Raw genomic sequence first — 24,244 nt, forward strand, 5'->3', positions numbered from 1 at the left:
ACCTGTACAGGGCTGGCTACCACTCTGGGCTCTCACCTGTATAGGGCTGGCTACCACTCTGGGCTCTCACCTGTATAGGGCTGGCTACCATTCTGTGCTCTCAGGGGGCTGCTCAGCAGGAGTGTCAGAGAGTCCGCCCGGTTCTTCATCTCCTCCGATTCCTTATTAATAATAATATCTCCGTACTCATCCTCCTCAGACGGGATTCTGTTGTGTCTCTCTGTGGTCTCCTCCTGTACGGCCACCACCCTCATGCTGTCCTCCATCTGCTTCAGCTCCTCTCCAAGATTCTCAATATTCAAGTGTGTCCCATTGGTCTCTGCTGGGGCCCGGTCCAGGAGCTCATCTATCAGACTATCCACGGACTCTGCTGCCTCCCACTGTAATGACGCCCAATGCTGCTGATCCGCGTGAGCCGGGCGCTTCTCTTCTGTTCCATTCTCTGCTCCCGCTATTACCTCTTCCCCCTCCCCCCTCAGGACCCCGTTGCCTTCCGCCGGCTCCCGCTTTACTTTTTTAACTTCAATATCATCAGTGCGCCCGGGATGTAAAGCTGGTCTATGTGTACACCCCAAATACGCCTGTTCCTCTGTGAAAGCTCCATTCATTAGTACAGGGACAGGAGTACCACCATGAGATGTTTCTGTGTGTGTCCTCTCTCCCACCCGACCCTGGCCTTCCTCCTGTAAGCTGCGTTTCTTAGTCCGAGGGGTAACACTGTGCCGCCGTGCCTCCCTCTCGGAGCTGCTCTGCCTCCTTGTGGTTGAGGAAGGAGGGGAGAAATAATCTGGGGACACGGTGACTTCTTCTGGAGTGGGCGGTGACATGCTGCGAGGGCTGGGCTCCTCGCCATCATAAGGGGCGGACCAGACACGACAGGCGCGAGTGCACCGATCTATCCCAGCCCGGGCCTCCTGTAGGTATTCCAAGTAATTCCCATCCAACTCTGCTACCTCGTCCCAACACAAAGAGCCATGGCGCGGGCTCCCCAAACCCGCGTCAGGAGAAGAAAAGCTGGGTGAGCGATGTGATGGACTCTCAGGTGTAGAATTAGACTGACGCATAAAGAAGGCCATCCGGGAAGGGGTAGAGGGTTTCGGAACAGTGTTCACTGATGAAGTGTCGATGCTTGGACTTCCGTGGGCTGCAGGAGGAAACATCAAGGTTATGGTACCATCGCTTAGTAATGACACTGCTAAGTCAGGCATATACCTCACCTCAGATCAGACCTCCAACCACCTTTACACCATGACCTCTCAGCCTCACCTCGGATCAGACAGACCTCCCCTCACCTTTACACCATGACCTCTCAGCCTCACCTCGGATCAGACAGACCTCCAACCACCATTACACCATGAGCTCTCAGCCTCACCTCGGATCAGACAGACCTCCCCTCACCTTTACACCATGACCTCTCAGCCTCACCTCGGATCAGACAGACCTCCAACCACCATTACACCATGACCTCTCAGTCTCACCTCGGATCAGACAGACCTCCAACCACCATTACACCATGACCTCTCAGCCTCACCTCGGATCAGACAGACCTCCAACCACCTTTACACCATGAGCTCTCAACCTCACCTAGGATCAGACAGATCTCCAACCACCTTTACACCATGAGCTCTCAGCCTCACCATGGATCAGTCAGACCTCCAACCACCTTTACACCATGACCTCTCAGCCTCACCTTGGATCAGTCAGACCTCCAACCACCTTTACACCATGACCTCTCAGCCTCACCTCGGATCAGACAGACCTCCAACCACCATTACACCATGACCTCTCAGCCTCACCATGGATCAGAAGGATCTCCAACCACCTTTACACCATGACCTCTCAGCCTCACCATGGATCAGACAGACCTCCAACCACCATTACACCATGACCTCTCAGCCTCACCTCGGATGAGACAGACCTCCAACCACCTTTACACCATGACCTCTCAGCCTCAGCTCGGATCAGACAGACCTCCAACCACCTTTACACCATGACCTCTCAGCCTCACCTGGGATCGGACAGATCTCCCCTCACCATTACACCATGACCTCTCAGTCTCACCTCGGATCAGACAGACCTCCAACCACCTTTACACCATGAGCTCTCAGCCTCACCTCGGATCAGACAGACCTCCAACCACCTTTACACCATGAGCTCTCAGCCTCACCTCAGATCAGACAGATCTCCCCTCACCTTTACACCATGATCTCTCAGCCTCACCTCGGATCAGACAGACCTCCAACCACCTTTACACCATGAGCTCTCAGCCTCACCTCGGATCAGACAGACCTCCCCTCACCTTTACACCATGAGCTCTCAGCCTCACCTCGGATCAGACAGACCTCCAACCACCATTACACCATGACCTCTCAGTCTCACCTCGGATCAGACAGACCTCCAACCACCATTACACCATGACCTCTCAGCCTCACCTCGGATCAGACAGATCTCCCCTCACCTTTACACCATGACATCTCAGCCTCACCTCGGATCAGACAGACCTCCCCTCACCTTTACACCATGACCTCTCAGCCTCACCTCGGATCAGACAGACCTCCAACCACCTTTACACCATGACCTCTCAGCCTCACCTCGGATCAGTCAGACCTCCCCTCACCTTTACACCATGACCTCTCAGCCTCACCTTGGATCAGACAGACCTCCCCTCACCTTTACACCATGACCTCTCAGCCTCACCTCGGATCAGACAGACCTCCAACCACCTTTACACCATGACCTCTCAGCCTCACCTCGGATCAGTCAGACCTCCCCTCACCTTTACACCATGACCTCTCAGCCTCACCTTGGATCAGACAGATCTCCCCTCACCATTACACCATGAGCACTCAGCCTCACCTCGGATCAGACAGATCTCCTCTCACCTTTACACTATGACCTCTCAGCCTCACCATGGATCAGTCAGACCTCCCCTCACCATTACACCATGAGCTCTCAGCCTCACCTTGGATCAGACAGATCTCCCCTCACCTTTACACCATGACCTCTCAGCCTCACCTTTGATGAGACAGATCTCCCCTCACCCTTACACCATGACCTCTCAGCCTCACCTTGGATCAGACAGATCTCCCCTCACCCTTACACCATGACCTCTCAGCCTCACCTCGGATCAGTCAGACATCCAACCACCTTTACACCACAAGCTCTCAGTCTCACCTCGGATCAGACAGACCTCCCCTCACCTTTACACCATGAGCTCTCAGCCTCACCTCGGATCAGTCAGACCTCCAACCACCTTTACACCATGACCTCTCAGCCTCACCTCGGATCAGACAGACCTCCCCTCACCATTACACCATGAGCTCTCAGCCTCACCTCGGATCAGACAGACCTCCCCTCACCTTTACACCATGAGCTCTCAGCCTCACCTCGGATCAGACAGATCTCCCCTCACCTTTACACTATGAGCTCTTAGCCTCACCTCGGATCAGTCAGACCTCCCCTCACCTTTACACCATGACCTCTCAGCCTCACCTTGGATCAGACAGATCTCCCCTCACCTTTACACCATGACCTCTCAGCCTCACCTCGGATCAGTCAGACCTCCCCTCACCTTTACACCATCACCTCTCAGCCTCACCTTGGATCAGACAGATCTCCCCTCACCATTACACCATGAGCTCTCAGCCTCACCATGGATCAGTCAGACCTCCCCTCACCATTACACCATGAGCTCTCAGCCTCACCTCGGATCAGTCAGACCTCCCCTCACCATTACACCATGAGCTCTCAGCCTCACCTCGGATCAGACAGACCTCCCCTCACCTTTACACTATGAGCTCTAAGCCTCACCATGGATCAGTCAGACCTCCCCTCACCTTTACACCATGAGCTCTCAGCCTCACCTCGGATCGGACAGACCTCCCCTCACCTTTACACTATGAGCTCTAAGCCTCACCATGGATCAGTCAGACCTCCCCTCACCTATACACCATGAGCTCTCAGCCTCACCATGGATCAGACAGACCTCCCCTCACCATTACACCATGAGCTCTCAGCCTCACCTCGGATCAGAAAGACCTCTCCTCACCTTTACACCATGACCTCTCAGCCTCACCTCGGATCAGACAGGTCTCCCCTCACCTTTACACCATGAGCTCTCAGCCTCACCTTGGATCAGTCAGACCTCCAACCACCTTTACACCACGAGCTCTCAGTCTCACCTCGGATCAGACAGATCTCCCCCTCACCATTACACCATGATCTCTCAGCCTCACCTCGGATCAGACAGATCTCCAACCACCTTTACACCATGAGCTCTCAGTCTCACCTCGGATCAGACAGATCTCCTCTCACCTTTACACCATGACCTCTCAGCCTCACCTTGGATCAGACAGACCTCCCCTCACCTTTACAATATGATCTCTCAGTCTCACCTTGGATCAGACAGACCTCCCCTCACCTTTACACCATGACCTCTCGGTCGCGGCAGGATGGGAGTGGGGACCGGCCGGGGGAGTGACAGGAGCAGGCTGGGGGCGGGGTCCGGTCCTGGGTACCTGTAGGTGCAGGCTGTAATCTGTATTGTGCACTGGGAGAGCCTCAGCCTCTTCAGATGTAGCGGCGCTGCGGCAGGCAGGGTCAGGAGCGGGGACCGCAGATGCAGAGAGACCGGGTGCGCGCCACGAGAATAGAAAGAAATCCCATTCAAAGGACTGGGCGGCCGCTGATTGGCTGAGAACTCAGCCAATCAGCGGCCGCCCAGTCTTTTGAATAGGATGGTTTCTATTCTCCCGCTGCTCTGCGGTCCCCGCTCCTGACCCTGCCTGCCGCAGCGCCGCTACATCTGAAGAGGCTGAGGCTCTCCCAGTGCACAATACAGATTACAGCCTGCACCTACAGGTACCCAGGACCGGACCCCGCCCCCAGCCTGCTCCTGTCACTCCCACGGACGGCTGCACATGATTAATCTTATGTGCAGACCGTCCGTCATCCGGATCTAATCCGATGTACATGGGACCGCGCATCGGATCAGATCGGATGTCATACACTATGCAATTTGCCCAGTTTCACCCGATTTCTCGGCCCAATCCTCCAGAATCGGGTGAAATCGGGGCCAAATCGCGTAGTGTATGGGGGCCTTTACTCTGCGGGGTCCCCACTTCCACCAATATCGGCAGGTACACACATTGTGTAAAGGATAAAGCCTCCTTCCCCCTCACCTTTAGACCAGGTAGCATGCTCCTCTTCTCTCTCCTGACAGACAAGATTGTCTTTCAAACAACATCGAGGGATGAGAGAGAGGAACTTGTCAGTCGTCTTGGAGTATAAATCCACATCCTTCACGGCCCGTCTTTGGCTCAGCATGACATGATTGCAGGGGATCAAATACCTGCAATGGGAAATATTTCATTACACAGACACTTACATAACCTGCCCATTGGCAGAGCACACTGATATCACTATACACAGTGCACACTGATATCACACACTGATCACTATACACAGTATGCACTGATATCACACACTGATCACTATACACAGGACACACTGATCACTATACACAGGGCACACTGATATCACACACTGATCACTATACACAGGGCACACTGATATCACACACTGATCCCTATACACAGGACACACTGATCACTATACACAGGGCACACTGATATCACACACTGATCACTATACACAGGACAAACTGATATCGCACACTGATCACTATACACAGGACGCACAGATATAACACACTGATCACTATATACAGGGCACACTGATCACTATACACAGGACACACTGATCACTATACACAGTATGCACTGATATCACACACTGATCACTATACCCAGGGCACACTGATATCACACACTGATCACTATACACAGTATGCACTGATATCACACACTGATCACTATACAGAGGGCACACTGATATCACACACTGATCACTATACACAGGACACACTGATGTCATACACTGATCACTATACACAGGACGCACTGATATCACACACTGATCACTATACACAGTATGCACTGATATCACACACTGATCACTATACACAGGACACACTGATCACTATACACAGGACGCACTGATATCACACACTGATCACTATACACAGGACAAACTGATATCACACACTGATCACTATACACAGGACGCACTGATATCACACACTGAACACTATACACAGGACACACTGATATCACACACTGATCACTATACACAGGACACATGGATATCACACACTGATCACTATACACAGGACACACGGATATCACACACTGATCACTATACACAGGACACATGGATATCACACACTGATCACTATACACAGGACACACGGATATCACACACTGATCACTATACACAGGACACACTGATCATTATACACAGGGCACACTGATATCACACACTGATCACTATACACAGGGCACACTGATATCACACACTGATCACTATACACAGGGCACACTGATATCACACACTGATCCCTATACACAGGACACACTGATCACTATACACAGGGCACACTGATATCACACACTGATCACTATACACAGGACAAACTGATATCGCACACTGATCACTATACACAGGACGCACAGATATAACACACTGATCACTATATACAGGGCACACTGATCACTATACACAGGACACACTGATCACTATACACAGTATGCACTGATATCACACACTGATCACTATACCCAGGGCACACTGATATCACACACTGATCACTATACACAGTATGCACTGATATCACACACTGATCACTATACACAGTGCACACTGATATCACACACTGATCACTATACAGAGGGCACACTGATATCACACACTGATCACTATACACAGGACACACTGATGTCATACACTGATCACTATACACAGGACGCACTGATATCACACACTGATCACTATACACAGTATGCACTGATATCACACACTGATCACTATACACAGGACACACTGATCACTATACACAGGATGCACTGATATCACACACTGATCACTATACGCAGGACAAACTGATATCACACACTGATCACTATACACAGGACGCACTGATATCACACACTGAACACTATACACAGGACACACTGATATCACACACTGATCACTATACACAGGACACATGGATATCACACACTGATCACTATACACAGGACACACGGATATCACACACTGATCACTATACACAGGACACATGGATATCACACACTGATCACTATACACAGGACACACGGATATCACACACTGATCACTATACACAGGACACACTGATCATTATACACAGGGCACACTGATATCACACACTGATCACTATACACCGGATGCACTGATATCACACACTGATCACTATACACAGGACGCACTGATATCACACACTGATCACTATACACAGGACACACTGATATCACACATTGATCACTATACAGAGGGCACACTGATATCACACACTGATCACTATACACAGGACACACTGATGTCATACACTGATCACTATACACAGGACACACTGATATCACACACTGATCACTATACACTGATATCACACACTGATCACTATACACAGGACACACTGATCACTATACACAGGACACACTGATATCACACACTGATCACTATACACAGGACACACTGATATCACACTGATCACTATACACAGGACACACGGATATCACACACTGATCACTATACACAGGACACACTGATCATTATACACAGGAAGCACTGATTTCATACACAGATCACTATACACCGGATGCACTGATATCACACACTGATCACTATACACACTGATATCACACAGGACGCACAGATATAACACACTGATCACTATTATTATTATTATTTTATTTATAAGGCGCCACAAGTGTTTCGCAGCGCCGTACAAAGGAACAATACAGGGAGACAAAACTTGGCATAACATTGAATAAATAACAAAAATACAGTACAAATAAAGAGCGCCACAGTTCAATACACATTACAGCTTAAATGTAAGTAGTGAGGACCCAATCAACATACAACTAGAGGCTAGATGCCAATGATGGAGATGAGTATGAAGATGGTCACTGAGTGTTGGAGTATAGGAGAGCTGTGAGTGACATGTGAAGAGAAGTGGGCCTGCGACAACAGGAGGGAAGAGGGCCCTGCTCGGAGGAGCTTACAATCTAGTAGGAAGGGGAGACAGACAGATTACAAGAGGTGCAAGCGAGTGGGTGGTGGTTAGATAGCAGGATGTAAACAGGCAAGGGGTCGGAGAACCAGCTGGTTTATGCAGTGGAAGGGTACGCTTTGATGAATAGGTGAGTTTTCAGTGCCCGTTTGAAGCTTTGCAAGGTCGGGGAGAGTCTAATGGAGCGAGGGAGTGCGTTCCACTGAAGGGTGCAGCACGGGCAAAGTCCTGTACTCTAGCATGGGAAGCAGTGATCAGGGTGGCCTGTGTATTGTAAGCAGTGTGTGATAGTGCAGTCCCGTGAATCGCGGGAGGGGGGGGGGGTCGTGGGGGCATGAATAGCAGGAGGGGGGGTCGTGGGGGGCTGCGAATCGCAGGAGGGGGGTCGAGGGGGGTGCCGTGAATTGCGTGAGGGGGGGGCGTGAATCGCGGGAGGGGGGGGGGGGCGCGGGAGATGCTGAGGGGGTCTGCAAATCGCGGAAGGGGGCGCTATGGGAGGTTCCGTGAATCGTGGGAGGGGCGGGTTCTGCAAATCGCGCGGGGGTAGAAACGCGGGAGAGGGGCGCGAATTGCAGGGAGGGGGGGTCACAAATCGCAGAAAGGGGGGTTCCGTGAATCGCGGGAGGGAGGTTGCGGGGGTTCCGCGAATCGCGGGAGGGGGGTGCAGGAGTAATGGTGGATGGTGGCTGTGGAGTAATGGTGGATGGGTGGGTGTGTACTGTAGCCCTGGCTGGGCCGGGGGGGGGGGGGAGGTGATGTCAAGGGGGTGGAACGTTATACACATGAAAACGTTCTACACATAGAACACTGGTCTTTTTCCTAGGGGGGGGCGGGTTTGTGTATCCCGCTGGGCGGGAACATTATATACACAGGAGATGAGTGACAGATCTGGCTAAATATATAAGAGATATCTGTGTATGTATATAGGTAAGTCACTACAAATGATACATATTATGTATATCTGTGTATGTATATAGGTAAGTCACTATAAATGATACATATTATGTATATCTGTGCATGTATATAGGTAAGTCACTATAAATGATACATATTATGTATATCTGTGTATGTATATAGGTAAGTCACTACAAGTGATACATATTATGTATATCTGTGTATGTATATAGGTAAGTCACTACAAGTGATACATATTATGTATATCTGTGTATGTATATAGGTAAGTCACTACAAGTGATACATATTATGTATATCTGTGTATGTATATAGGTAAGTCACTACAAGTGATACATATTATGTATATCTGTGCATGTATATAGGTAAGTCACTATAAATGATACATATTATGTATATCTGTGTATGTATATAGGTAAGTCACTATAAATGATACATATTATGTATATCTGTGCATGTATATAGGTAAGTCACTATAAATGATACATATTATGTATATCTGTGTATGTATATAGGTAAGTCACTACAAGTGATACATATTATGTATATCTGTGCATGTATATAGGTAAGTCACTATAAATGATACATATTATGTATATCTGTGTATGTATATAGGTAAGTCACTACAAATGATACATATTATGTATATCTGTGTATGTATATAGGTAAGTCACTATAAATGATACATATTATGTATATCTGTGCATGTATATAGGTAAGTCACTATAAATGATACATATTATGTATATCTGTGTATGTATATAGGTAAGTCACTACAAGTGATACATATTATGTATATCTGTGTATGTATATAGGTAAGTCACTACAAGTGATACATATTATGTATATCTGTGTATGTATATAGGTAAGTCACTACAAGTGATACATATTATGTATATCTGTGTATGTATATAGGTAAGTCACTACAAGTGATACATATTATGTATATCTGTGCATGTATATAGGTAAGTCACTATAAATGATACATATTATGTATATCTGTGTATGTATATAGGTAAGTCACTACAAGTGATACATATTATGTATATCTGTGCATGTATATAGGTAAGTCACTATAAATGATACATATTATGTATATCTGTGTATGTATATAGGTAAGTCACTACAAATGATACATATTATGTATATCTGTGTATGTATATAGGTAAGTCACTATAAATGATACATATTATGTATATCTGTGCATGTATATAGGTAAGTCACTATAAATGATACATATTATGTATATCTGTGTATGTATATAGGTAAGTCACTACAAGTGATACATATTATGTATATCTGTGTATGTATATAGGTAAGTCACTACAAGTGATACATATTATGTATATCTGTGTATGTATATAGGTAAGTCACTACAAGTGATACATATTATGTATATCTGTGTATGTATATAGGTAAGTCACTACAAGTGATACATATTATGTATATCTGTGTATGTATATAGGTAAGTCACTACAAGTGATACATATTATGTACTAGGTGATTCATCGCGCCCTACGGGCGCTCTTCACACCGGCGTAAGGGGCTACGCCCCTTAATTTGTGAACATTTGTATTGTGAGAAATATGGTTAGAATTGTATGAAAGATGCCCTGTAGTGCAGCTTCTGGCAGTGGGTGAGGGTCCAGCGTGGCAGCACAGGAGTACCGGACGGTGGCCCTGAGTCAGTGTCTCCTCCTACTGGGTGGGAGTTAGGGTGCATGAGAGCAGGAGGCTGGGATATGAGGCATGATAGGGGTATGTGGGCAACACAGCGTCAGCGATTACCCAGTGGTGGAAGTTACGGTTCAGGAGAGCAGGGTAGTGATAGGGGTGTGTGGGCATACGGGGGACTAAAGAGGGTGGTGGACACTGTGCAGCTTCTGCCAGTGGGTGAGGGTCAAGCGTGGCAGCACAGAAATACAGGAGTCAGTGTCTCCTCCGACTGGGTGGGAGTTAGGGTGCATGAGAGCAGGAGGCTGGGCGGTAAAGCATGATAGGGGAATGTGGGCAACACAGGGTGAGCGGGTCTCCACTGGCGGAAGTTACGGGGCAGGAGAACAGGAGGCAGGGCAGTGTCCTCCCACATTGATGGCAAAAGTATTCAACATCGGCCATAAACCATCGATTATTTGAAAATCATTGATGGTCGATGGGCATCCCTAGAACTGGAGGAGGGTGGGGGACAGTATGCAGCTCCCGGCAGTGGGTGAGCGTCTCCTCCCACTGGGAGGGAGTGAGCGTGCATGAGAGCAGGAGGCTGTATAATAGTGGTATGTGGGCAAGACATTGATAAAAGTTGTGGCGCTGGTGCAGAGGGCAGTGGGGAAACCGGCAGTGCGGCAGCCAGGGCCGGATTTCCCACCTAGGGGCGGTACCTGCTTGTGGTGGTACAGGATCCCCCATTGTCACGGGGGTACGTGAAATGCGGGAGTGGGGGCCACGGTGGTCCGCTGGGGGGTGGAATTGCCGGAAGGGGGTCTGCAAATTGCGGGAGGGGGGGTGGTGTGTGGGGATCCGCGGTTAGCGGGAGGGGGGGGTCCGCAAAATCGTGGGCGGGGGCGCGGGGGGGCTTGAATCGTGAGAAGGGGGGTCCGCAAATTGCGGGAGGGGGGTTGTCGGGGTTAGTGAATTGTGGGAGGGGGGGTTGCGGAGGTCCGTGAATTGCGGGAGGGGCGCGTGGGGTGCCGTGAGTCAAGGGGGGGTGGTTCGGGGGTCCGTGAATCACGGGAGGGGTCATGAATCGCAGGAGGGGGGGGTCGTGGGGGGGCTGCGAATCGCAGGAGGGGGGGTGTGGGGGGTTGCCGTGAATTGCATGAGGGGGACGTGAATCAAGGGAGGGTGGGCGCAGGGGGGTGGTGCGGGGGTCCGTGAATCGCGGGAGGGGGCATGAATCGCGGGAGGGGGGGTCGTGGGGGGGTTCCGAATCGCAGGAAGGGGGGTATGGGGGTGCCGTGAATTGCGTGAGGGGGGCATGAATCGCGGGAGGGGGGGTCCCCGAATGTGTGAATGACGGGGCGGTCGCAAATCGCGAGAGGTGCCGAGGGGGCCCGCAAATCGCGGGAGGGGGGCGCTACGGGGGGTTTCGTGAATCGCGGGAGGGGGGGTCGTGGGGGGTTGCGAATCGCAGGAAGGGGGGTGTGGGGGGTGCCGTGAATTGCGCGAGGGGGGCATGAATCGCGGGAGGTGGGGTCCCCGAATGTGTGAATTAGGGGGCGGTCGCAAATCGCGAGAAGTGCCGAGGGGGCCCGCAAATCGAGGGAGGGGGGCGCTACGGGGGGTTCCGTGAATCGCGGGAGGGGGCGGCGCGAATTGCGGGAGGGGGGTCGCAAATCACAGTAGGGGGGGGTGCCGTGAATCGCGGGAGGGGGGGTCGTGGGGGGCCCTTTTAATGCCGGGAGGGGGGGTCGCAGGGGTCCCGCGAATCGTGGGAGGGGAGGATGCAGGGGTCCTGCGAATCGCGGGAGGGGGCTCGCGGGAGGGAGGGGTCGCTGGGGTCCCGCGATTTTCGGGAGGGTCGCGGGGGTCCCGCGTTTCGCGGGAGGGGGTGGTCGCGGAGGTCCAGCGAATCGCGGGAGGGGGTGTTCGGGTCTGGGACGGATATTAGACAGCACTTACAGTACATCGACAGCCATTACATCGACACCATTAGTTCGACAGCTCAATAGGTCGACATGGTTTTAGGTCGACATGTCATTAGGTCGACATGTCATTATGTCGACAGCCCATTAGGTCGACAGCCCATTAGGTCGACAGCTCATTAGGTCGACATGTTTTTAGGTCGACACTGCCATTAGGTCGACAGAGTCTATGTCGTCAGTCAAAGGTCGACATGTGTTTTTTCACTGTTTTTTGGCCGAAATGTCGACACAGTCGACATGGACACAGTTTGAAGTGTACCGCAGCCGCTCGCTATGCCTCGGGCACGGTGCCTCGCTGAGCTCGGCACACTATTTTATTCTCCCACCACACCCTAGTGGATAGTAGGGCATGAAATACCGCCTGTCGGCACATGTCGGCTCAATAAACAGTGAAAAAACCCATGTCGACCTTTTGACTGTCGACATAGACACTGTCGACCTAATGGCAGTGTCGACCTAATGGCAGTGTCGACCTAATGAGCTGTCGACCTAATGAGCTGTCGACCTAATGAGCTGTCGACATAATGACATGTCGACCTAATGGTATGTCGACCTAAAACCATGTCGACCTATTGAGCTGTCGAACTAATGGTGTCGATGTAATGGCTGTCGATGTAAGTGCTGTCTAACAATAGTCCGGATACCGGGGTGGTCGCGGGGGTCCCGCAAATCGCGGGAGGGGGTTCGCGGGGGTCCCGCGAATCCCGGGAGGGGGGGTTCGCTGGGGTCCCGCGAATCGCGGGAGGGGGGTCGCGGGGGTCCTGGCAGAGGGTAGGGATGTGCAGGAGTAATGGTGGATGGTGGCTGTGGAGTAATGGTGGATGGTGGGCGTGTACTGTAGCCCTGGCTGGGCGGGGGGAGGTGATGTCAAGGGGGTGGAACGTCAGACACATGAAAGTGAAACTGTTCTACACAGGAACGTTCTCCACAGGGGTTGAGTGACAGATCTGGCTAAATATATAAGAGATATCTGTGTATGTATATAGGTAAGTCACTATAAATGATACGTATTATGTATATCTGTGTATGTACATATAGGTAAGTCACTACAAATGATACATATTATGTAGATCTGTGTATGTATATAGGTAAGTCACTATAAATTATACATATTATGTATATCTGTGTATGTACATATAGGTAAGTCACTACAAATGATACATATTATGTAGATCTGTGTATGTATATAGGTAAGTCACTACAAATGATACATATTATGTAGATCTGTGTATGTATATAGGTAAGTCACTACAAATTATACATATTATGTATATCTGTGCATGTATATAGGTAAGTCCCTACAAGTGATACATATTATGTATATCTGTGTATGTATATAGGTAAGTCACTACAAATGATACATATTATGTATATCTGTGTGTGTATATAGGTAAGTCACTACAAGTGATAGATATTATGTATATCTGTGTATGTATATAGGTAAGTCACTACAAGTGATACATATTATGTATATCTGTGTATGTATATAGGTTAGTCACTACAAGTGATACATATTATGTATATCTGTGTATGTACATATAGGTAAGTCACTACAAGTGATACATATTATGTATATCTGTGTATGTATATAGGTAAGTCACTACAAGTGATACATATTATGTATATCTGTGCATGTATATAGGTAAGTCACTACAAGTGATACATATTATGTATATCTGTGTATGTATATAGGCAAGTCACTACAAGTGATACATATTATGTATATCTGTGCATGTATATAGGTAAGTCACTACAAGTGATACATATTATGTATATATGTGCATGTATATAGGTAAGTCACTACAAATGATACATATTATGTATATCTGTGTGTGTATATAGGTAAGTCACTACAAGTGATACATATTATGTATATCTGTGTATGTATATAGGTAAGTCACTACAAGTGATACATATTATGTATATCTGTGTATGTATATAGGTAAGTCACTACAAGTGATACATATTATGTATATCTGTGTATGTATATAGGTAAGTCACTACAAGTGATACATATTATGTATATCTGTGTATGTATATAGGTAAGTCACTACAAGTGATACATATTATGTATATCTGTGCATGTATATAGGTAAGTCACTACAAGTGATACATATTATGTATATCTGTGCGTGTATATAGGTAAGTCACTACAAATGATACATATTATGTATATCTGTGTGTGTATATAGGTAAGTCACTACAAGTGATACATATTATGTATATCTGTGTATGTATATAGGTAAGTCACTACAAGTGATACATATTATGTATATCTGTGTATGTATATAGGTAAGTCACTACAAATGATACATATTATGTAGATCTGTGTATGTATATAGGTAAGTCACTACAAATAATACATATTATGTATATCTGTGTATGTATATAGGGAATTCACTACAAATGATACATATTATGTACTAGGTGATTCATCGCGCCCTACGGGCGCTCTTCACACCGGCGTAAGGGGCTACGCCCCTTAATTTGTGAACATTTGTATTGTGAGAAATATGGTTAGAATTGTATGAAAGATGCCCTGTATTGCAGCTTCTGGCAGTGGGTGAGGGTCCAGCATGGCAGCACAGGAGTACCGGACGGTGGCCCTGAGTCAGTGTCTCCTCCTACTGGGTGGGAGTTAGGGTGCATGAGAGCAGGAGGCTTGGATATGAGGCATGATAGGGGTATGTGGGCAACACAGCGTCAGCGATTACCCAGTGGTGGAAGTTACGGTTCAGGAGAGCAGGAACCTGGGTAGTGATAGGGGTGTGTGGGCATACGGGGGACTAAAGAGGGTGGTGGACACTGTGCAGCTTCTGCCAGTGGGTGAGGGTCCAGCGTGGCAGCACAGAAATACAGGAGTCAGTGTCTCCTCCGACTGGGTGGGAGTTAGGGTGCATGAGAGCAGGAGGCTGGGCGGTAAAGCATGATAGGGGAATGTGGGCAACACAGGGTGAGCGGGTCTCCACTGGCGGAAGTTACGGGGCAGGAGAACAGGAGGCAGGGCAGTGTCCTCCCACATTGATGGCAAAAGTATTCAACATCGGCCATAAACCATCGATTATTTGAAAATCATTGATGGTCGATGGGCATCCCTAGAACTGGAGGAGGGTGGGGGACAGTATGCAGCTCCCGGCAGTGGGTGAGCGTCTCCTCCCACTGGGAGGGAGTGAGCGTGCATGAGAGCAGGAGGCTGTATAATAGTGGTATGTGGGCAAGACATTGATAAAAGTTGTGGCGCTGGTGCAGAGGGCAGTGGGGAAACCTGCAGTGCGGCAGCCAGGGCCGGATTTCCCACCTAGGGGCGGTACCTGCTTGTGGTGGTACAGGATCCCCCATTGTCACGGGGGTACATGAAATGCGGGAGCGGGGGCCGCGGTGGTCCGCTGGGGGGTGGAATTGCCGGAGGGGGGTCTGGGGGGTCTGCAAATTGCGGGAGGGGGGGTGGTGTGTGGGGATCCGCGGTTAGCGGGAGGGGGCGGGGGTCCGCAAATCGTGGGCGGGGGCGCGGGGGGCTTGAATCGTGGGAAGGGGGGTCCGCAAATTGCGGGAGGGGGGTTGTCGGGGTTAGTGAATTGCGGGAGGGGGGGTTGCGGAGGTCCGTGAATTGCGGGAGGGGCGCGTGGGGTGCCGTGAGTCAAGGGGGGGTGGTGCGGGGGTCCGTGAATCACGGGAGGGGTCATGAATCGCAGGAGGCGGGGGTCGTGGGGGGGCTGCGAATCGCAGGAGGGGGGGTGTGGGGGGTTGCCGTGAATTGCATGAGGGGGGCGTGAATCAAGGGAGGGTGGGCGCAGGGGGGTGGTGCGGGGGTCCGTGAATCGCGGGAGGGGGCATGAATCGCGGGAGGGGGGGGGGTCGTGGGGGGTTCCGAATCGCAGGAAGGGGGGTATGGGGGGTTCCGTGAATTGCGTGAGGGGGGCATGAATCGCGGGAGGGGGGGACCCCGAATGTGTGAATTACGGGGCGGTCGCAAATTGCGAGAGGTGCCAAGGGGGCCCGCAAATCGCGGGAGGGGGCGCTACGGGGGGTTTCGTGAATCGCGGGAGGGGGGGTCTTGGGGGGTTGCGAATCGCAGGAAGGGGGGTGTGGGGGGTGCCGTGAATTGCGTGAGGGGGGCATGAATCGCGGGAGGTGGGGTCCCCGAATGTGTGAATTAGGGGGCGGTCGCAAATCGCGAGAAGTGCCGAGGGGGCCCGCAAATCGCGGGAGGTGGGCGCTACGGGGGGTTCCGTGAATCGCGGGAGGGGGCGGCGTGAATTGCGGGAGGGGGGTCGCAAATCACAGTAGGGGGGGTGCCGTGAATCGCGGGAGGGGGGGTCGCGGGGGTCCCTTTTAATGCCGGGAGGGGGGGTCGCAGGGGTCCCACGAATCGCGGGAGGGGAGGATGCAGGGGTCCTGCGAATCGCGGGAGGGGGCTCGCGGGAGGGAGGGGTCGCTGGGGTCCCGCAATTTGCGGGAGGGTCGCGGGGGTCCCGCGTTTCGCAGGAGGGGGTGGTTGCGGAGGTCCAGCGAATCGCGGGAGGGGGTGGTCGGGTCTGGGACGGATATTAGACAGCACTTTCATCGACAGCCATTACATCGACACCATTAGTTCGACAGCTCAATAGGTCGACATGGTTTTAGGTCGACATGTCATTAGGTCGACATGTCATTATGTCGACAGCTCATTAGGTCGACAGCTCATTAGGTTGACATGTTTTTAGGTTGACACTGCCATTAGGTCGACAGAGTCTATGTCGACAGTCAAAAGGTCGACATGGGTTTTTTCACTGTTTTTTGGCCGAAATGTCGACACAGTCGACATGGACACAGTTTGAAGTGTACCGCAGCCGCTCGCTATGCTTCGGGCACGGTGCCTCGCTGCGCTCGGCACACTATTTTATTCTCCCACCACGCCCTAGTGGATAGTAGGGCATGAAATACCGCCTGTCGGCACATGTCGGCTCAATAAACAGTGAAAAAAACCATGTCGACCTTTTGACTGTCGACATAGACACTGTCGACCTAATGGCAGTGTCGACCTAAACATGTCGACCTAATGAGCTGTCGACCTAATGAGCTGTCGACCTAATAACATGTCGACCTAAAACCATGTCGACCTATTGAGGTGTCGAACTAATGGTGTCGATGTAATGGCTGTCGATGTAAGTGCTGTCTAACAATAGTCCGGATACCGTGGTGGTCGCGGGGGTCCCGCGAATCGCGGGAGGGGGGGGTTCGCGGGGGTCCCGCGAATCACGGGAGGGGGGGTCGCAGGGGTCCCGCGACTCGCGGGAGGGTGGAAAGCGGGGGTCCCGCGAATCGCGGGAGGGGGGGTGCGGGGTCCTGCGAATGGCGGGAGGGGGGGTCACGGGGGTCCCGCGAATCGCGGGAGGGGGGGGTCGCGGGGGGTCCCGCGAATCGCGGGAGGGGGGGGTCGCGGGGGGTCCCGCGATTCGCGGGAGGGGGGGGGTCGCGGGGGTCCCGCGATTCGCGGGAGGGGGGGTCGCGGGGGTCCCGCGATTCGCGGGAGGGGGGGGTCGCGGGGGGTCCCGCGATTCGCGGGAGGGGGGGGTCGCGGGGGGGTCCCGCGAATCGCGGGAGGGGGGGTCGCGGGGGTCCTGGCAGAGGGTAGGGATGTGCAGGAGTAATGGTGGATGGTGGCTGTGGAGTAATGGTGGATGGTGGGCGTGTACTGTAGCCCTGGCTGGGCGGGGGGAGGTGATGTCAAGGGGATGGAACGTCAGACACATGAAAGTGAAACTGTTTTACACAGGAACGTTCTCCACAGGGGTTGAGTGACAGATCTGGCTAAATATATAAGAGATATCTGTGTATGTATATAGGTAAGTCACTACAAGTGATACATATTATGTATATCTGTGTATGTATATAGGTAAGTCACTACAAGTGATACATATTATGTATATCTGTGCATGTATATAGGTAAGTCACTACAAGTGATACATATTATGTATATCTGTGCATGTATATAGGCAAGTCACTACAAATGATACATATTATGTATATCTGTGCATGTATATAGGCAAGTCACTACAAATGATACATATTATGTATATCTGTGTGTGTATATAGGTAAGTCACTACAAATGATACATATTATGTATATCTGTGTATGTATATAGGTAAGTCCCTACAAGTGATACATATTATGTATATCTGTGTGTGTGTATATAGGTAAGTCACTACAAGTGATACATATTATGTATATCTGTGTATGTATATAGGTAAGTCACTACAAGTGATACATATTATGTATATCTGTGCATGTATATAGGTAAGTCACTACAAGTGATACATATTATGTATATCTGTGCGTGTATATAGGCAAGTCACTACAAATGATACATATTATGTATATCTGTGTGTGTATATAGGTAAGTCACTACAAATGATACATATTATGTATATCTGTGTATGTATATAGGTAAGTCCCTACAAGTGATACATATTATGTATATCTGTGTGTGTATATAGGTAAGTCACTACAAGTGATACATATTATGTATATCTGTGTATGTATATAGGTAAGTCACTACAAATGATACATATTATGTATATCTGTGTATGTATATAGGTAAGTCACTACAAATTATACATATTATGTATATCTGTGTGTGTGTATATAGGCAAGTCACTACAAATGATAGATATTATGTATATCTGTGTATGTATATAGGTAAGTCACAACAAGTGATACATATTATGTATATCTGTGTGTGTATATAGGTAAGTCACTACAAGTGATACATATTATGTATATCTGTGTATGTATATAGGTAAGTCACTACAAGTGATACATATTATGTATATCTGTGCATGTATATAGGCAAGTCACTACAAGTGATACATATTATGTATATCTGTGTATGTATATAGGTAAGTCACTACAAGTGATACATATTATGTATATCTGTGTGTGTATATAGGTAAGTCACTACAAGTGATACATATTATGTATATCTGTGTATGTATATAGGTAAGTCACTACAAATGATACACATTATGTATATCTGTGCATGTATATAGGTAAGTCACTATAAATGATACATATTATGTATATCTGTGTATGTATATAGGTAAGTCACTACAAGTGATACATATTATGTATATCTGTGTATGTATATAGGTAAGTCACTACAAGTGATACATATTATGTATATCTGTGTATGTATATAGGTAAGTCACTACAAGTGATACATATTATGTATATCTGTGTATGTATATAGGTAAGTCACTACAAGTGATACATATTATGTATATAGGTAAGTCACTACAAGTGATACATATTATGTATATCTGTGTATGTATATAGGTAAGTCACTACAAATTATACATATAATGTATATCTGTGTATGTATATAGGTAAGTCACTACAAATGATACATATTATGTATATCTGTGCATGTATATAGGTAAGTCACTACAAATGATACATATTATGTATATCTGTGTGTGTATATAGGTAAATCACTACAAATGATACATATTATGTATATCTGTGCATGTATATAGGTAAGTCACTACAAATGATACATATTATGTATATCTGTGTATGTATATAGGTAAGTCACTACAAGTGATACATATTATGTATATCTGTGCATGTATATAGGTAAGTCACTACAAATGATACATATTATGTATATCTGTGCATGTATGTAGGTAAGTCACTACAAGTGATAGATATTATGTATATCTGTGTATGTATATAGGTAAGTCACTACAAATGATACATATTATGTATATCTGTGTATGTATATAGGTAAGTCACTACAAGTGATACATATTATGTATATCTGTGTATGTATATAGGTAAATCACTACAAATGATACATATTATGTATATCTGTGCATGTATATAGGTAAGTCACTACAAATGATACATATTATGTATATCTGTGTATGTATATAGGTAAGTCACTACAAGTGATACATATTATGTATATCTGTGCATGTATATAGGTAAGTCACTACAAATGATACATATTATGTATATCTGTGTATGTATATAGGTAAGTCACTACAAGTGATACATATTATGTATATCTGTGCATGTATATAGGCAAGTCACTACAAGTGATACATATTATGTATATCTGTGTATGTATATAGGTAAGTCACTACTAAACATGCTTTAAACATATATGATGAAGACATTATATTGGCTAAAGAAGGCCAAATAGTTGTAATAATCTGGTGCAGAAGTCTAGTGATAATCACTTACCTGAGCACCAGCTGGAGTAAGACATCTTCACAGTTCAGGTTCAGCAGAGTGCGGAACAGTGTCAGAGAGACCATGCAGAGCTGTAAGAGAGACATGGGTCAGTGAGAGAAGGGGCCACGCAGCGTGGTGAGAGAGACACGGGTCAGTGAGAGACGGGGCCACGCAGCGTGGTGAGAGAGACACGGGTCAGTGAGAGACGGGGCCACGTAGGGCAGTGAGAGACGGGGCCACGCAGGGCGGTGAGAGAGGCCATGCAGAGCTGTAAGAGATACACAGGTCAGTGAGAGACGGGGCCACGCAGCGTGGTGATAGACACGGGTCAGTGAGAGACGGGGCCACGTAGGGCGGTGAGAGACGGGGCCACGCAGGTCGGTGAGAGAGGCCATGCAGAGCTGTAAGAGAGACACGGGTCAGTGAGAGACGGGGCCACGCAGCGTGGTGAGAGAGACACAGGTCAGTGAGAGACGGGGCCACGCAGCGTGCTGAGAAACACGGGTCAGTGAGAGACGGGGCCACGTAGGGTGGTGAGAGACGGGGCCACGCAGGTCGGTGAGAGAGGCCATGCAGAGCTGTAAGGGAGACACGGGTCAGTGAGAGACGGGGCCACGCAGCGTGGTGAGAGACCATGCAGAACTGTAAGAGAGACACGGGTCAGTGAGAGACGGGGCCACTCAGGGCGGTGAGAGACCATGCAGAACTGTAAGAGAGACACGGGTCAGTGAGAGACGGGGCCACGAAGGGCGGTGAGAGAGGCCATGCAGAGCAGTAAGAGATACACAGGTCAGTGAGAGACGGGGCCACGCAGCGTGGTGAGAGACACGGGTCAGTGAGAGACGGGGCCATGTAGGGCGGTGAGAGACACAGGTCGGTGAGAGACGGGACCACGCAGGGCGGTCAGAGAGGCCATGCAGAGCTGTAAGAGATACACAGGTCAGTGAGAGACGGGGCCACGCAGCGCGGTGAGAGACGCAGCGTGGTGAGAGACCATGCAGATGCAGAGCTGTAAGAGAGACACAGGTCGGTGAGAGACAGGGCCACGCAGGGCGGTGAGAGAGGCCATGCAGAGCTGTAAGAGAGACACGGGTCAGTGAGAGACGGGGCCACGCAGGGCGGTGAGAGAGGCCATGCAGAGCTGTAAGATACACAGGTCAGTGAGAGACGGGGCCACGCAGAATGGTGAGAGATACGGGTCAGTGAGAGACTGGGCCACGTAGGGCGGTGAGAGACACAGGTCGGTGAGAGACGGGGCCACGCAGGGCGGTGAGAGAGACGCAGGGCAGTGAGACGGGGCCACGCAGGGCGTTGAGAGAGACGCAGGGCGGTGAGAGACACAAGTCGGTGAGAGATGGGGCCACGCAGGGCGGTGAGAGAGACGCAGGGTGGTGCGAGATACACAGGTCAGTGAGAGACGGGGCCACGCAGGGCAGTGAGAGAGACACAGGGCAGTGAGAGATGGGGCCACGCAGCGCGGTGAGAGACGCAGGGCGGTGAGAGAGACGCAGGGCAGTGAGAGACGGGGCCACGTAGGGAGGTGAGAGAGACACAGGGCAGTGAGAGAGACACAGGGCAGTGAGAGACGGAGCCAAGCAACGCGGTGAGAGAGAGAAGCAGGGTAGTGAGAGACGGGGCCACGTAGGGCGGGGAGAGAGACGCAGGGCAGTGAGAGAGACCATTTAGAGCTGTAAGAGACACAGGTCAGTGAGAGACAGGGCCACGCAGGGTGGTGAGAGAGACGCAGGGCAGTGAGAGACGGGGCCACGCAGCGCGGTGAGAGAGACGCAGGGCGGTGAGAGACACAGGCCAGTGAGAGACAGGGCCCGTGAAGGGTGGTGAGAGAGGCCATGCAGAGCTGTAAGAGATACACAGGTCAGTGAGAGACGGGGCCGCGCAGGGCAGTGAGAGAGACACAGGGCAGTGAGAGAGACGCAGGGCAGTGAGAGAGACGCAGGGCAGTGAGAGAGACACAGGGCAGTGAGAGAGACACAGGGCAGTGAGAGAGACACAGGGCAGTGAGAGAGACACAGGGCAGTGAGAGAGACACAGGGCAGTGAGAGAGACACAGGGCAGTGAGAGAGACACAGGGCAGTGAGAGAGACACAGGGCAGTGAGAGACGGGGCCCACACAGGGCAGTGAGAGACGGGGCCCACAAAGTGCAGTGAGAGAGACACAGGGCGGTGAGAGACGGGGCCCACGCAGGGCAGTGAGAGAGACACAGGGCGGTGAGAGATGGGGCCCACGCAGGGCAGTGAGAGAGACACAAGGCGGTGAGAGACGGGGCCCACGCAAAGCAGTGAGAGACGCAGGGCAGTGAGAGACGGGGCCCACGCAGGGCAGTGAGAGACGGGGCCCACGCAGGGCAGTGAGAGACGGGGCCCACGCAGGGCAGTGAGAGACGGGGCCCACGCAGGGCAGTGAGAGACGGGGCCCACGCAGGGCAGTGAGAGACGGGGCCCACGCAGGGCAGTGAGAGACGGGGCCCACGCAGGGCAGTGAGAGACGGGGCCCACGCAGGGCAGTGAGAGTCGGGGCCCACGCAGGGCAGTGAGAGTCGGGGCCCATGCAGGGCAGTGAGAGACAGGGCCCACGCAGGGCAGTGAGAGAGACACAAGGCGGTGAGAGATGGGGCCCACGCAAAGCAATGAGAGAGACACAGGGCATTGAGAGACGGGGCCCACACAGGGCAGTGAGAGACGGGGCCCACGCAGGGCAGTGAGAGAGACACAGGGCAGTGAGAGAGACACAGGGCAGTGAGAGACGGGGCCACGCAGGGTGGTGAGAGACGGGGCTCAAGCAGGGCAGTGAGAGAGACACAGGGCAGTGAGAGACGGGGCCACGCAGGGCGATGAGAGAGACACAGGGCGGTGAGAGACGGGGCCCACGCAGGGCAGTGAGAGAGACACAGGGCGGTGAGAGACGGGGCCCACACAGGGCAGTGAGAGAGACACAGGGCAGTGAGAGACGGGGCCCACACAGGGCAGTGAGACACACACAGGGCAGTGAGAGATGGGGCCATGCAGCGTGGAGAGAGACCATGCAGAGCTGTAAGAGAGACACGGGGCCACGCTGGGCGGTGAGAGAAGCCATGCAGAGCTGTAAGAGATACACAGGTCAGTGAGAGACGGGGCCACGCAGCGTGGTGAGAGACACGGGTCAGTGAGAGACGGGGCCACGTAGGGCGGTGAGAGACACAGGTCGGTGAGAGACGGGGCCACGCAGGGCGGTGAGAGAGGCCATGCAGAGCTGCAAGAGATACACAGGTCAGTGAGAGACGGGGCCACGCAGCGGGGTGAGAGAGACGCAGCGTGGTGAGAGACC

The 24,244-nt window shown here is 50.5% G+C and overlaps 1 protein-coding gene across 1 annotated transcript in view; it reads right to left on the reverse strand.

Moving 5' to 3' along the window:
* FHIP1B (FHF complex subunit HOOK interacting protein 1B) overlaps positions 1 to 24,244 on the reverse strand; it is a 116,360-nt gene that overhangs the window by 35,007 nt on the left and 57,109 nt on the right. The window contains exons 8-10 of the mRNA XM_083170609.1: positions 20,929 to 21,008; positions 5,181 to 5,350; positions 71 to 1,144 (exon numbers count right to left, since the gene is read on the reverse strand). Coding sequence (XP_083026735.1) covers positions 71 to 1,144; positions 5,181 to 5,350; positions 20,929 to 21,008 — 1,324 coding nt within the window. The remainder of the gene's footprint in view (positions 1 to 70; positions 1,145 to 5,180; positions 5,351 to 20,928; positions 21,009 to 24,244) is intronic.

The sequence above is a fragment of the Crinia signifera genome, chromosome 2 (genome assembly GCF_055691185.1).
Source record: "Crinia signifera chromosome 2, ASM5569118v1, whole genome shotgun sequence".
Lineage (NCBI taxonomy): Eukaryota > Metazoa > Chordata > Amphibia > Anura > Myobatrachidae > Crinia > Crinia signifera.